This window comes from Athene noctua, chromosome 1, assembly GCF_965140245.1.
Source record: "Athene noctua chromosome 1, bAthNoc1.hap1.1, whole genome shotgun sequence".
Classification (NCBI taxonomy): Eukaryota; Metazoa; Chordata; class Aves; order Strigiformes; family Strigidae; genus Athene; species Athene noctua.
The window spans coordinates 196,295,884-196,312,403 of record NC_134037.1 but is presented as its reverse complement, the minus strand read 5'-3'; the positions used below and the strand labels follow the sequence as shown (position 1 = coordinate 196,312,403).

Below are 16,520 nucleotides of genomic sequence, written 5' to 3'. Positions count from 1 at the left end.
TTTTATGATCTTTTTCCCAATGCTATCAAGCATGCCCATTTGTTTATTATATATATCACTCCTGGCACTTTAGAAAAAACAAACCCAACCAAACACCAAACCAAACTAGCAATCCCAACGTTTTTATAATTCACACAACACAAACAAATTATATGATGGTATGATATATAAAGACTAGGACAGACAAAAGTTTGAGATGTAATAAAATATTTCTTTAAACCTAATAAAAACTAAAACTCTTAAGTAGTTCTAAGACAAAGGAGGCATTTACATGCATAACCATAGTTTTTCTCACTGCTCAAAAAAAAACCCCAAATACAGGATCTGAGAGACCAGATCAGGATTAGAAAGAGAGAAAAAAAAAAAGTTCCTCAATTCAGCACTTTTTTTTTTAAATGTTTTCAAAAAACTTGCTGCAATATGAATTGAGTAAATTTTCTGGGATTCCAGTAGAAGTGTTAGATGCTGGAAACGACCTGAAAACCACATTCTGAATGAATCTTTTTGTGCTCCACAAGCAACAATTTCCCCAGCAACAATGCAGGCAGCAAATCTGAAACTGCTTTGAATACAAGTGTGTTTAGTGTTGCAATGTCATATTAAATTAAAAGGTTACTGTGTCCTGTCAAGGAAATTAGTTTACTCCAGAGGCAGACTCTTAAGAGTAAAGAAATGAGCTGTAGCACAGTGGTCACTGTGACATGGCATGCGCTGAGAAATGGCTGCGCATTTTTGTATTTTAAGTAACATATTTATTTTCAAACTCTCCTTCTGGCACTTTCTCAAAAGACGGAAGGAAATTGATAGCTGTCTCAGGATAACCCAAAATACAGCATCAATCTCTGAAAGTGAGCTTCTATCTGCTGGAGGGACACACCAAGGGTATGCTGCACCCAGTACACCTGCCTGCCCCTGTCAGAAAGGATGCCACCTTGAAGAGACAGCTGAACTACTGTAATTTAATGATTACCATAATCCTCTAGAAGACTGTATACCCCACCCTCAGTCTTTTCTTCTGTTGACCAAACAAACTTGATTCCTCCCAGCCTCTGTAAGTCAGTCATGTTTTCTACATCTCTTTTTCTTCCTGTTCTCCTCTGGTTTATTTGCATTTGCCTTAGTTTAGTGCAAAACCAGCACAGAGCTTCAGAGAAAAGGTAGTTTGACAGCTTTTGTGCCTTCTGCAAAAAAAGATTCATCAAGGGAAGATGCCTGAAATTTAATCAGACAATACTACATTCAGCAAAAAAAAAATATTCGGGACTACTACAGAACTATATTTTGTCAGTAACGTTACACAAAATGTAAAAATTTCAGGGAATAGCAAGAGTCCTAACTTCAATAATAGTAATAATAAGCTACTAATGTTTTCCAAAAATTAGAATGCAAATTTTTATTTGGATTTAGAAAATCATATAGAATAGCAATTGCCTTGTCTTTCAGCTGTTGTGCTGCTGTCACTAGACGCCTCTGTTCATCTCCCTCACCAAGAGCCAACATGCCATCTAATCCCAAATTTTAGTACTGCCTATGAGGAACACATGAAAAGTCAAACTGAAGGCTGAAATATTTAGTGCTTGTTCACTAAAGAGTATCCTTTAGTATGCACTACCGAGCAAATCTGCCTCAATACTACTTCAGATTTTGACTTCATTTTGGGACCTCTTCTGAGTAGCTGAAATTGTAATTTAAGAAGAATAGAATCAGCAAGTGAAATGTGAAACATACTTCCAAAAAAGTATCAGGAGCTAAAAGGATCTTACTTCCAGATTTGAGCTCAAGCATAATTCTCCTCCTTACTGAAAGCAAGTTCTTTGTTTTCCAGCACACAGTCATGTCAATACCTACTACTGACTAGTTACTGAAATCCTTTACACGAGGAATAGTATATGGGAAAAGTTTCCCCCCAGTTTAGAGATAATTATGATAACACATATAACAAGTTCTAACCAGAAGTGATATATGCAATCAACACAGCTTTCTGAAGACATTAGTTAGAGTCAAGGAATCTTTTAAAAACCATATTATGGCTCAACCTATATGCAGTTGATACTGCTTTAGTTTTTATTTGCAATCTGCTATAAACCAGGATAGCCCACAATACAGGCACAGTGAAACCTTATACAAATATGGCATATAGACAGATGTCTGTAGCTGTATAAGGTGTACTTATTTTAGTAGTACCGTATGCTCAAATTAGAAGACTGAGCTAATATAACTATATTAATTTTGAATTTATACATGAAGTAACAAAATACTCAGATAGAGACATTTACTAAACAACAATTTGTCTTCATGAAATGGCCCTACAACTTAAGCAATAATTGCAGAAAAGCCCTAATCACAAATTCAGATTTTTTTTTTTAATGGTATCTTTTGAATGAAGTATTAGGGAATTATGAAAATCTGCCATCTTTCAAAAAAATCACAGTCAAGGGATAATTAAATTTTGAGTGCTTTAACTATGAATTCTCTGGCCTCGGCACACATGAAAGGCCTTTCAGTGTAATTTTAAATTTGGACTTTCAGAATTACAACGATCCCTAATCAGCATTACTCATATCCCTCTGACATCATCAACACTCAATTTACAAAGCATATGAGCTGCTGATTTGACCCTCTTTGTCAAGCTAAATAATCTAAGTAGAGCATAAATACATTAAAATGGGATTTTAACCTGTAGTTTAAAGAACCTATGTTGTTATTCAATTAAAAGCAGAATAAAACTGACCAATGCAGAGATCCCATTTTAAATTAGCTTTAAAATCAACGTAACAACTGAATTTGCAATTCACAAGAATTATTTCATCTTGTAGTGCTGTACATTTGAGGAGGATCGCATATGAGGAACACATAAAAAGTCAAATTGAAACCTGAAATATTTACTTGCTTGTCCACTAATTAAAAAACCCTGGATAACACAGACCACAGCAGTTAAACTTCAGTGTAAATGTCACTGCATTTCAGTAGCAGACCAATTCTCACAAGCAGTAAGCGTCTGGGTGGGTAACACTGAAGCGCTGCTTGCTTCTTTAAGGGTGAAAAGCCCTTTACTACAGTTAGGGAAGCTATTAACTGTCACGCTTGCTAACCCAAGCATCAGGAATTACAAAGCCTGCCGGGCTAAGAACCACTTACCGAAGATTCACTATCTCTAACAAGGAAGTCTCCTTCCACTCCCCTTTCGTTCAGGGCACATTCTGCTTGGTGTCGGGTAACATTCCCATAATACCACTCTCTTCCAGCAAACCGTCCGGTAGAAGAAGGTCCCGTGTAGCTTATCTGGGGCGGATGGGAAGTGTTAATGGTAGGACCATCGCTCATGATTACTACATAGTTTTTAGGAACAAGACCAATTTGCCCTCTGGAATTTTTACATTTCCACCACTCTGGGTCATTCTCTGGCTTTTCAATGACTTCCATTGTTTCCCCTTTTTCAAAATTGAGCTCTTCTTCTGTGACGGAGCTGAATGGGTACAGTGTCTGAACAACATGGAGTACTTTGGTGACCTGGCCGTTACTCATGGAAGCACCTTTCCTTAAGCTGAGAAAGCTGGGTGAATCGGCAGTTGCCTCCTCAACCTCCTCTACCACATAGTTCGAAGGAAACCAGCCGATCTGTCCATTGTAGCTACCTCTCCACCAGCCGTCGCTGCACTTCTCCATGACAATCACTCGGGATCCTTTAACGAGGGACAGTTCATCCTCCCTCTCCGCAACGTAGGCAAATTTCACGTAGGCTGGAATGTTAAGATCGTAAATCCGGTCAGCGCTGCTGCCGTTGGACGGGTATTCTGCGTCTGTGCTAGGAGTGGGTGAGGCGTCTCTCGCGCTCGTCTTTCTCTTGGTTTTTCCCAAACCTGTTAAAGAGAGAAACACGAAGTGGTCACTCGGAATGCTTGTCCGCAGACTGCAAACGCTGTTATTTAACAACACTGCTAAATGGAAATCTCTTCTGTAACACTACGTTGTCAGGAAACATAACACCTTTAAGAGATTATCCTTAACATCCAACTAATGCACCATTAGGTAAGGAGCAATTTGCATTATAATGGCTCTCTTCCCTTCCCAGAAGTACCAGAGTTTTAACACACTTAAAAATAGTGGTTTCTTCACTGTGAGAACAGCTAACCACTGGAACGGTTGCACAGCTTGCTGTTATGTCTCTTAAAAATCCAGCCAAACGATCATGCCTTTTAATTTTAGTGATGACTTTAATTTAGCTCAAGCAAAACATAAAAGAAAATCTACAAAAATAAACGAGCACAGCAATAAAAGCTTAAGTTTCCCTGCAGATTACGTTTTGCTCTCTTCATTCTTCAGTCAGTCCCCAGGCAGCTACAGCTGCAACTCCTTCCAACTACAAACCGTCTTTTGAAATGCACACCTCTCATCTACATTACATCACGTCAACCTGACAGTGAGGAAGACTATTTGCATACATTCCCCTATAATCTGTAAATTCTGATGTACTGTTGTGGCTTTAATTATAGCATGAAATACAATGTACAGAAGAAACAACAATAACATTAAAGAGGTAAGTTGGTTTTTTTTTTCTTAATTAGAAGAACCATGATAATGTCTGTTTTAAATATAGAAGAAAAACCGCACAACACAGTGTGCTTTTCAAACTTTTGCAGCAAGGACTGCTTAAGCTTTATATATAAACAGAAAGCTAAAGTGAACAAGTAGCCCTCTCTTGTGAAATTCATTTAGAAAAGTACTGAAGAGAAAACAAAGTGAAGTCTCAGTATAGCACAAACCAAGCAACATGCAGAATGTCATGCGGGGGACAGAAAGCAAAAACCAACAGAGAAATAGGAGACTGTACTTTTCTCCATGATAGAGCCTTGCTGGCAGGTGAGAGATTCCTTGAGAAACAATGAGTGCATGCCGATTATGGCAGATTGAATGGAACAAAACATTAAATAGGACTTCGGTTTTGTTTCTTTAGATAATCGGATAGGAGACGCATGCTATTTCATTTTTAACAATTCAGGACTATTTAATCTGGCTGCTACACTGCTGAAGAGTGTGTTCATTTTTTAAATATATATGTACACACATATACAATTAATATAATACAATACAGCAAACCTGTTTGTTCAGTGCAAAAATACCAGGTTTATTTCACAGGGTTAGCTGTACAGCATAGGCAAACAACACACACATGACCACGCAGGAATTGCTAACTATAAGGGTTAAATACAAAATACAGTCTTAAGGTCTCAGAAGACAGCAGAAAATTCCAATGATCCTAAAGTGTTTCCTGACCTTCCTCAGGAGCTCCTTGCTTCCTGCTGAAACCTGCTTACATCCTAATGTCATTCTAACTACATCATTTCAGCCAAGGGCTGGTGACTACACTTTCAGGCAAAATGAGGGAGAGCAGTTTACTGTACTAAAGGAGACAATTGCAGGAAAAGCGCTATTCAGAATCTGGCCAGGCTCTGATCTCTGCCAAGACTGGAAATTTTCATCAGTTTAGAGAGCATTTTCAACCAAAAGACAAAGATGCATCAGAACTAAGGAGCATTAAATCAAGGTGATATAAACAAACTCAACTTAAGGGTCATTCTGTTATGAAAGGGGAGGAATTACCTGTTATAACTTCATGGAAAACAAACAACTGTATTTCAGTAGATTCACTCTACACTGAGATGAACCTTCCAGATTAAAATCTTAGGTTTTGATGTGCTTTGTAATGGAGATATGCAGCATCACTTCTTAGAGTTACAGCAGAAAAAAATAATAAAAAAAGTCAACAGATGATGAAGCAGCTGGCCAGGAGGAAACTAGTTGAAAATCAGAGTGCAGAGATAACTGTGAGATATGGGGATGTAGTGTGATAAGAGAATGCCATAAACAAGTATCTACAGAAAAAATTGTTGACAAACAGGTAAAGGAAACAAATCTAAAAAAAATAATTCTGAAGTCTGATAATAGTGTCTAAACATTTAGCAAAAGGTTATCATCCAAGCACTTTCTTTCATTTGGAGTTTCAGTAAGTTGCATCTTCTTCCATAAGCCTTCCAATGCTGTGTCTGACGTTTTAAATGTTCCTTTCTATCCTCCCCATTCAACATAACCATAACAACATAGGAAAAAACTGGAAACTTAATTTTATTTTTTCTTCATCAATAAAGGCACTCAGAGCTCTTCAGTTTAAACAACATTTAATGTATCAAAATTTTTTAAGGCGGATAGCATGGTAATGATTAGCCTTTTGCAATAGCAGTGGTGTACACCAAAGACTGTGTTTCCAGCTGGTTTGACCAAGGTAACTATGCAGAGACCCATCTGCAGCCAAGCACAGTGAAGGGCATGCACAACATTATCTAACACTCATTTTTTTTCTGTGAGGTTACAATATTCATAACTGTGTCTATGACAGAAGAGGAAACAAGTTGTTCCATGAGCAGAACGAAGGAAATCTGTTCCTGTTTTTCTCCTTATACCTCCTGCCACATTACTCCTCCTCTGCCTCCCCCATCTCCTGCAGGATCCACAATAAGCCCCCTTACCATATGACTGCCTTTACATCACCAGGTCCTTCTCATACCTCCATCTCCCCACTGCAATCTCCAAACTGCCTTCAAAGTATACTCCATCTCCCCTGGTGTTGTCCTCCCTACCTTTGTTGGGCTGGCCAGCCAAGCACAGTGCCTGGCACCCCGCTGTCTTTCAGCCCTTCCTGGACTGAGCAAAGATCTGGGATTGCTCTGGCTTCTCCTCCAGTGAGGGACAACAGCAATGACCCTCCCAGGCACTGAGTTGGACAAAACTACTTCGTTTATCTCTGCCAGTCTGTCAAGTTTGCTTAAAATTGGCTGAGTTATCAAGAGTGGACAGATGGACGGACGATGACAGCTGACTGTGACAGCATGACTAGTGTAAGCTTCACTTCCTTAGGAAACAAGTGTAAAAAGATAATTTAGTAGGATGGCTGGTTACAGCTAAGCAAGAATAAAGTTAGGATGATTATAAGCTTCATATGCATCTATGACAAAAATCACAACTCTGTTTAAAAAAAGTACATTCTACATGAGTCATCTCTGGAAAAATAAACACTGCCATTACTCGCTACTAACAGAAATGTTCACTTACTACTATTTGCAAGGGTATCCCCATTCTTATATCCAAATGGAATCAAAGCCACGCAAGGAACTCCAGGGAAAGTGAAACATGCAAGCACTTTGGGAGCCACATTTGGACGAGTCAAATATACTTGTCATTGTGGTCATAATTTTGGCATTTTTACTGCCTTCGTTTTAATGAAATCTGCTAGTGAAATACAGCTATATTTTCCCATTCTGACTCATTGGTTACAGTTCACCTGAAGCTGTAATCCTTTGTAATACAACTAGTTGTTGTAAGGAGGAGCCTAAAGCAATGGATTAGCTTTCAAGAACAGGGGAAAAGAGTGGGAGCAAAACCACTGCAAAGCAAGAGAAAGCCTGTTTTATGTTATGGCATCTCATAGGAAGTAACACTGTTTACGACCTACAACTGACCCACACTAAACCAGTTCTCATACAAACAAGTTACCAAGTGATGTGAGTAGGTTTAATTTTTTAGGTGGATATATTGCTGAGATAAAAAATAAATGGTTAGCATAAATTCCAGAGAAGGGATCCACTGCAAATCCTCCTCTCCAGAGTGAAAGAAATCTTCTGGCCCCGAGGTTAGTCCGAGGGAGACTTTAATGTGCCTTCAATGGTATTTTGTGCTCTCTTCCTTTCCTCACTCAGTTGAGACTCTAAAGAATAGCTTGTTTTGCGAGCAGCAGGCCGAAGGAAGACCAGTTTCCTATGAATTTGCTTCCTGCCTCTTAAGTCTCCATTGTGCAAACCCCAGCTTTGCACCCTTTCGTAACCAGCTTGTCCCCACGATGGCCTTCCTAGTGTATCCCCAGGTGCTCTGGCTCACGCCTCCAACTCACTCTCCCTGCAGCACTTCCAGCCTTCCCACCTCATGCTTCTCCAAGTTCCCCCAGAAAACATCTTGATCTCCCCCCAACCCCAAATCTCAAAGTGGTGGAATTTTCTTTTGGTCACTCCCCTTTGGCGTGATGCTGTGACAGTGCCAGTTCCCCTACCCATACCTATGTATTCTGCCATGCTGGCCATGCTCCTGGCCCAAAGACTGGCCACCTGTCAGCACAGATGCCCCAACTGCCCAGCCTTCTCCTACTAAATCCAAAAGAAGGATTTCTCTCTTCTTCTGTCTCCAGTGAAGGCACTGAAACAAAGCTGCAGAGCTACGATCTTTATGAAAATTGGTGCTTAGGATAAACAAGTTTAATTATCTTTAAAACTTTATCTTAATATATACATAACACTTGTATAGAAAAGGATTTTTTTGCCACTAGTAAAAATTCATATTCCATTACTAATTATGATTTATATTACATACCACCTTTACTAGAAAAAGCCCATTAACAAACCAGGTATCTTTTCCTAAGTTTAGGAAAATTTATTTGATGAGTCCTTCCATGCTTCTGCGAGCTTGTGTCCTTGCCTGAAACTGATGAGTGACCACATTTTATATTCTAACCAATTTTGCTCATCCCCAGAGGTGAAAGGACAGATTCACCGATGTGGCTATACAATGCATCTCCGCAGGCTTATCCATACTCATATGTGTTCTATTCAAAAATAACTTTCACTAAACACTGAAGATATTTGAGCCAAATTGTCTAGCAACCCTGTCTCAAGACTGCTCCCTAAATTTATTACATCTCATATGTAATTTGAATAGACTAAATACAGTTGCATTTCTTTTCTAAAGGAATTTTAAGTTTGTGTGATACAGGTTACTGACTTTTCTGTTTTCCCATCTTCTATATATATAAAAAAGTCAGTCAATACCCAAAGCCAATTTCTGAGAAACAGTTGGCAAGTGAAACTAGTGTCATCTGAATTCTTCCAACTTATCTGTTCTAAAACCCTCTCTGATTTTAACACATAAATCAGGAGCAAAAATATTTTCTGTAGCACAGCTGCACATCAAATCAAATTCACAGAACGAAATAAAAAGGCTTTTCAGAAGGAACAACACAAGAAAACTGTATTGCTTTGAGAAATCATAAAGGCAACACTAAATAATTTCCAAAAGAGAATTCCTCTATCCAGAACCAATGAAAGAGACTATGCCACTAAATATGCCAGATACAACGGCTTAAGAAGCCTCCAACAACTTGTTATTAAACTATTGAGAGCAATTAAGGAAGGACACCCCCCCACCCCACCTCCCCGAAAGTGACCTTTAAACTATAAAAAACACTGCAAAACCGACAACAAAAGTGTCTCAATATAACCGAGTTCTTGGAAACTACTTCCTCTTTAAGGGATTAGATTCTACTAACTGGTGTCCTTCAAATATCCTATATCAGTTTTGGAGTAGCTAGTTTTAACCCTAAATATAAGCTGGAAATATAAGAAGAAATGCTGCTGAGTAATGCTATTACTTTCCCTCTCCCTGTGGTGATTAGAAAAATCAACTTTTTAAATATTTTTTCTTTTACTGTTGTATTTACATATCTTAAGAGATTCCATTTCATAACAAGTCAGAACTGATTTTTGTTTCATGTATTCAATCTTTTATGTTTGAAATTAGTTTTCCATCAGTTATTATGTATTATTACAAAGCTGTAAATCAGAAAAAAATTAACTCAAGTATGATAAAGGCCATCAAATAGATATATTGAATTAATAGTATATCAAATACGTGCAGCTGCTTTCTTTCATAGTCTATTTACAAATATAACAAGCTTTTTCTCAATTAAAAAACTAAATCATCACCTAGTCAAAATACAGGAACTGATACTAATGCTGAATTAGAAGCACACTTATGTACAGTCAAAACCAAAGGTGGATAAAAAATGATGTATTTAATTTTTATGTCTCTAAACTACGTTTTGTAGATTTTTTATTTGTTAAATCCTGCAGAAACAGAAACATGATGCTCTGCCCACTTGGAAAAGCAGGCAGGGCTAGTGAGGATCACTGCCTTCCCACCTCCTGGCACCCCACCAGCCCCAAGCTGCCAGAACTAGCCATGCCTTCCCCAAAGAAACTTGCTCTGCAATCAGGTTAGTACTCAAAAATGAACCCATGATGCACAGTTCAGTCAAAAGATGACTAATTGGCATGATTTTAGTGAGACAAACACGATGCCAGGCTGATTTTGATGGGTTAACAGGAGCGCCGTGGTGCTGGGGTTGTGGTTTGTGGGGCCGAGCATTTCCCTCCTTGCATGTGATAACACTCTTGCCCAACTTCCCAGTTTGCACTAGATGTCAACACCTTTCAGCACAATGCTCAACTGCAACACTGGAGTTTGCAGCTAACCGGTATCAAACTAATATATAAAAGCAAAGGTATCGAAAAGGGGAGGAGAAAGGGAGAAAATTCTAGGAGACAGTTCCTTCAGCCTATGCCTTAAATCTTACCCATGCTGCCGCAACTCTCACGCAGGCTGTCAAAGCATGAGTTTTAAGCATAACATGAATAGTTGAAAATTTATTTATGGGAAAAAATAATTTTTAAAAGGATCTTTCACTAGCATTGCAAATGACCCAGTAACTGAAATTTCTTTACATTACTGGTCATTCTCTGAATTAAAAAAAAAAAACAAACAACAAAGCAGTTACTTGTAAAATTTTTCATACAAATTTTAATGCATCTCAATTTGTGTACCCTCCTTCTAGACTAAAATGCTTTACACAATACTTGCTTTATGGTAAAAAAAAAAAGAAAAAAAAAAGATCATAGAAGCCACCACACAAAGACCAGTATGTTTTTTATTAAAATGTTTTCATCTTAATCAGATTTTTAAAAAATTGTTTTTCTTCTTTAAAAATAAACCCATTATAATTAAAATTGAAACAAGGCACTCCAGAGCTGAAAAAGTTAACATTATTATAATCTATTAAGACAACTTCCATTAAACAGCTGAAACATTCAAGCAAAACAAGTTTGAGGCTGATAAATTTAAGGAAGTCAAACAAATGATCTGGGAGAACTCCTACTATAAATACCTAGAGCAAGAGCTTGTTCAAATACTAAATAATACTCCTCATCTCTGAAATAGTTAGAAAAGTATTGTAAAAATAATTTCTGGTTAGGGACTTACATAAAAAGTTAAGAAATCAATTTCAGCTGAGATGGAAATGTTTTAGTTCCCCAAATATAAAAAAAATCTTACAGAACAGCTCTCCTAGTTCTAAAAAACTTCAAAGACAAGGTTACTAGAAATTGTAATTCAATTTACTAATCAAGTATTTTGTGCTAGATGCAGTACAAACAAGCAAGTTGCCGAGACCCATTTTTATTTAGAAGTAACATTTATTCAACATTTTGGCTAATTTTTATTTAGGATACTTAAAAATCATTATTTCTTTTGTGCATTTTAATAGAATAGCAATTCCATCTGGCTTCACACATATGCAGTTAAAAAAATATCCTTTTCTGCTTACCAAGTTATTCATCTCCTAATACTAAGGCTCTGAATTATATTGCATATTAATACATACAGTTAATAAGTATGCAAAGTGCACAGTGTTTTTTAAAACAAAAAAAAATTATGTTAAGAAAAGTAATTAACTTTTCAGGAAAATTCTTAAGAAAAAAACATTAAACTATGTAAATTAAGTAATTCATTTGCCCAATACAGAGATAAACACATAACTTCTTGATAGCTAGAACATCCAGATCAGGCATTCATTTAGCTTTACATTATTTAGTATTATTATTATTTTTATATTTTTAAATTAACTTGTCTTTGCTTCTTTATTAAAAAAGAATTAAGCAGACGGAAGATTTTTTCTGTTACAGAGAAAGAAAACCAAGCATTTCTGCACATTTTTAGTCTGCAACCTCCCACATCTCCTCCCCTCCCACCCACATGTCCAGTTTCCAAGTGAACATTCAAAGGCCAAGATCCATATGGGATAGTCAGTATTTTAGAAGCAACACCTCCAATCAACAGCACTCTTTAAAGGACACTACTACAAATGCCAGAAATCTTCAACTGCATTCGTGATACAGAAATGAAACCTTACAATCTCTATTAATGACTTTTTGTATCTTCAAGAAGCTCAATATCAAAAAAGCCACACTAGAACAAATCAGAAAATGGAAACTGTTCTTTAAATGTCAAAGTGAAATTCTGACATTTCGACAACCAGGCTGCTTTACCACTGTGTTTTTCAAACACAGGAAAAAGTAGTGTCAAACTTTCCCATACGTCAATCACTATTTGGTATGGCGGCTTCCATAAAGAAACCAACTCAACAACTGTACTAAAAAAACCTACTTAATTTTTGTAACTTAAAGTGTGTTAAACATGCTTATCTGTTACCAGGAAAAGTATGTTCAAATTCCAGATAATGAGTTTCCTGCATCCAGAGCACTTTAGACAAAGAGGTTAAAACAAAAGATGTAATACAGGGATGTATGTGGACAGAGTTTTCCAAAGGCATCAAACACATGGTCCAAAGGCTTCCATCAACTTCCTCGTGTAAGTGAAGCAGATGAAGTCTTACTAGGCAAATTTAAAATGGCCTTGAATTTTAAATCCTCTGCGGAATAGAAAAAGAGCTGTCTCAGTCTCAAAATAGAAGGCATATAAAATGATTGGGGTTTCTCAACATCTATGGTTCCAATTTCTGTCTACAAATTTAAATTGAAGACAGCTTGCTTTAAATACTTAGTCTTTGCTTTCAAACAGAGATAATAAAAAGATATTTCAATCTACTTTGTAATCTTATTAATGATGCTGTCTTGATTTTGTAGGATGCCCTGATAAGAAAAACATAACCAGGACTACCTTAAACCTAAGGCAGCCCTATCATTCTAAGAACAGATCTGTGAGGTATGGAGAGAAGGCACAGTAGCCCTGTAGGACTTAGCAGTGCTTTCTGTTCCCTTGATGTACAGAAGGAAAGCTATACGCTGTGCTTTGCCTCTCCCTCACAAACACTAACAGAATATTGACAAAGAAATCTCTAATATGCATGAGGTGCTCCAAACTGTCTATGCTAATAGATGCTCCTGTCCCTCAGTAAGTACGCAACAGCTTATGTTCCCTTTCCTCCTCTAGCATTTGATGGAAAGACAGCTCACATTTATATGAAGTAAGAGAGGTGTAAGGGACAGCTCAGGATACAAATCCAACTTGCTAACAGGAAGCCACTCATTGTTTTATTTTTTAAAAAATAAATAATAGAGCAAGTACAAAGTGGACTACCCCAAATGTAAGATGATGACCTGCTGGTTTAAAGACTCTTCAAGATAACTGAGATGGAATCATTCCATTTTGTATATGGGCAATTGTAGTACTAACTTGGTCTTTTCACTTCTTGTTTGCTCAAATTCGCTCTCACTTCTGTACATGAAAATGAAAACTTAATAGGTGTTACAAATACAGATTGAAGTTCAGATCATCAAGCCCAAACCTGAACAGATAAATTACAAAGCAGTAATTACACAGCCCCTCAGCTCAAAGAAATGCATTAGAGGACAATGATACAAATACTGACTCTAAAGGACAATCTCTCAGCATCAAAAAGCTCAAGATAGTCCCCCCTGAATGTAACATGGTCAGCTACTCTTTGAGGTTATAGTGTTTTATTCCAGTTGACCCATACCAACACCAAGCATGGTGTAAAGCCTTAGTAATTCTATTGTAAGGTCAGAATGACAATGCTATACATACTAATGTTTTCAAACATTAAATATAATGTTACAAGAAAATCCAAAGTGTTTATTACTTTTTTCTTTGTAAACCTCAGAACTCCTTGGAAGCTTGTCATAGACACTGCAACTTCATTCAAATGTTCTTTCAGGAAAGGAAAGCAAAGTAAATACCACCTTTTCTTTACTAACTTCCTCTCTGAATTGCAATGCCCATAGCTTCATTAATCGAGGGCTCTCAGGTTATTTGCAACTACATATGCAAAACCAGACTCCCTGTCACTGAAGTGGAAGCAACAGAGGAAAATGGCTTGCTTACAAAACAGCCTGTCTCCTCTGAGGTTTGGCCCTCACAGCCAAAATGTAAAACCCCACAACTTACACACAAACTAAAACAATTTATTCTCTAGATTAAAACTCAGGAATTAATTAGTAAATAATATAGTAGTAAATTTAGCTCCTGTTCTGGAGAACAGCTTCCTGAATGAACAATTAAAAAGTATCTTACAGGTTTGTAAATTGGTAGAGCCTACATACAAGAACAACGGCATTTTGGCTACATCCGAATACAGTTTCCCTCTTTTTCTTTCACTTTCCATTTTCTTTCATTTACAAGGTTCCAAAGAGTGCTAAACAGGAATGATGGCAATCATTGTGTATAGTTTAGAAAGGTCTACAGACAAAGACATAAATCAATTGTTCTGGTAGAAAATACAGCCACAAATAGTCACCTAGTATAGAAAGATCACACCTGAACATCCACGTAGCCAACCTGACCACCCATTCACGTTAAGAGCAGTGTCTGTCCAAATATGTTTGCTAAGACCACAAAAACTACTTGTCAGTAAGCAATCACATTTACCGCTGAAGTGACTCTCAAAGAAAGCCATCTCTGCCACCGGAACCCTCCTTAAAAACCACAGTGGTGGTGGGCATTTTCTCTCACATAGCATGTTTATGCAGTCTGTCTGTATACATTGCACACCTCTTGATTCCTGCTTTATGGATGCACTCCACAAAACAAAGCCAAACATTTTTGAGACTCAGAGAAAGGAAGGAAATCTCCTCTTGTACATTCTAAGACAAAGACCATTTTTTTTGGCATGAATGATAATATACAAATTTTGTTTGCATGATATGAAAACATGTCACAGAATATCCACCTGTTGTTCAGGTCTTCAAAAAACCTGAGAAACAGAAAGCAGTGGGACCACACAGGGAAAAAGAAGCAAATTAATATTCCAAAAGACCCTGGAAGATTAAATGTTAAGACAGCCCAAGGCCTCAATAAAAGAGAGACCCAGTAATACTGAAATAATTATTTAGGGATGCATATTGAAGGAAATACCCACATCTAAATGAGAAGAATTCCCCAATGATGCTAAAACGGTAGAAAGAGCAGCTGCTGTTACTTCAATGTAGAAAAATCACTTGTCCTTTGAGTCACTGGAATTCTTCAGAAAATGGTGTCCCCAAGAGTACATACACAGGATACTGATTTTTGCCAGCCATCTTAGTTTGGTCTTTAGAAGGGTGACCCAGCTATACACACCAAACAAAACTTCAAAATCAAATATTGTCAACTGTTTCTTCTCTGATACCACGTCCATGTACTAGGACGTGAAGCTAAAGGAGAGGACAGTACACAGAGACCACATTTTCTGAAGAACTGTGGTCACCCCATCCCCCCATAAGCACATGCTTATGGGAAGGGTCCAACCCAGGCAGCAAAGTGCAGTGTGGAGACCCACACTATGGCCCCAGTTCCACTGCTCCAGCGGACATCGGTCCTCCCAGGAACCTGAGGGAAAGGAGAACAGAAGAGAACACAGGGCAAGAAATCCAGTACAAAAAACTACTTGGAAAAAAAAAAACAAAACACCATACTCTGTTTTCACTGTCTCAGAAGAAGAGACATAATTAGCAGATTGCTTAAAGGATTTTATTCTATGGAAAAAATGAAACATCAAGAGAGTTGAGGGTTCAGACAAACTTTTAATGCTAAGAGAGCAAAAGGCTCTGCCTCTACAGCTGGAACAGGGTGTAGGAAGAGCTGCTGGCAATGGGGTGACTCCTTAATAGGGAACAATGTAAGTACCTTGGGAGCTCATTTTTAGGCTTGCTCTAAGGCCAAACATGATTACATGTTGAAACATAACTGGCTCAGAGAGGGGCAAAACCAAGGGTCCTCGAGGCAACAGCTGAGGGAAGTAATACCACCAAAGACACCAGTACACGATGCCACATTGAGCTAAGGCAATCCTTTTATCTTTTCAGAACATAATTATGACTAAAATAAAGGTTCGTTCTGCAATCTGTAAATGTCAAATTGTACCTCCAAGCACACAACACACTCTGCATGGGGAGTGGGGGGAGAGAAGTATCTATTACACAAAGCTTCTAATACAATACAAAGAACAAATTTATTCTCTCAACATGGACTAAAACCAGCAAGATTTCTCTACGCCTTCGGCCTTGCAACATTCTACTGTAACATTAGAAAAATCTGCTGAAAGGTAGGACACATCATGGTTTCCGTTATATGTTTGTTTCAAACTCTTGAAGCAGAAAATCCTTTAAATAATCCACCCTAATAAATTATTCACAAAAGACAAACTTTCATCAGAATATAATACATGCAACTGTAAACTAAAAAAAGTGCAAACTTCTGCTCCCACCACCAGCTAGCACTGGAGCTCAGGGGCACTGCAACAAGCTGCAGGTTCTGCTTTTACTGCTGCTTTTGGCTTTTCACCTCGGATCAGATCAAGGGCCTAATGCATACATCCAGCAGAGAAAGTCTTTCATCAAGCAGTAAAAGAA

At 37.7% G+C, this 16,520-nt stretch overlaps 1 protein-coding gene across 2 annotated transcripts in view; it reads right to left on the bottom strand.

Moving 5' to 3' along the window:
• The window catches only part of NCK2 (NCK adaptor protein 2), an 86,315-nt gene that overhangs the window by 7,984 nt on the left and 61,811 nt on the right, over positions 1-16,520 (bottom strand). For both annotated transcript variants that reach the window (XM_074909306.1, XM_074909297.1), the window contains one exon: positions 3,139-3,860. In XM_074909306.1, coding sequence (XP_074765407.1) covers positions 3,139-3,860 — 722 coding nt within the window. The remainder of the gene's footprint in view (positions 1-3,138; positions 3,861-16,520) is intronic.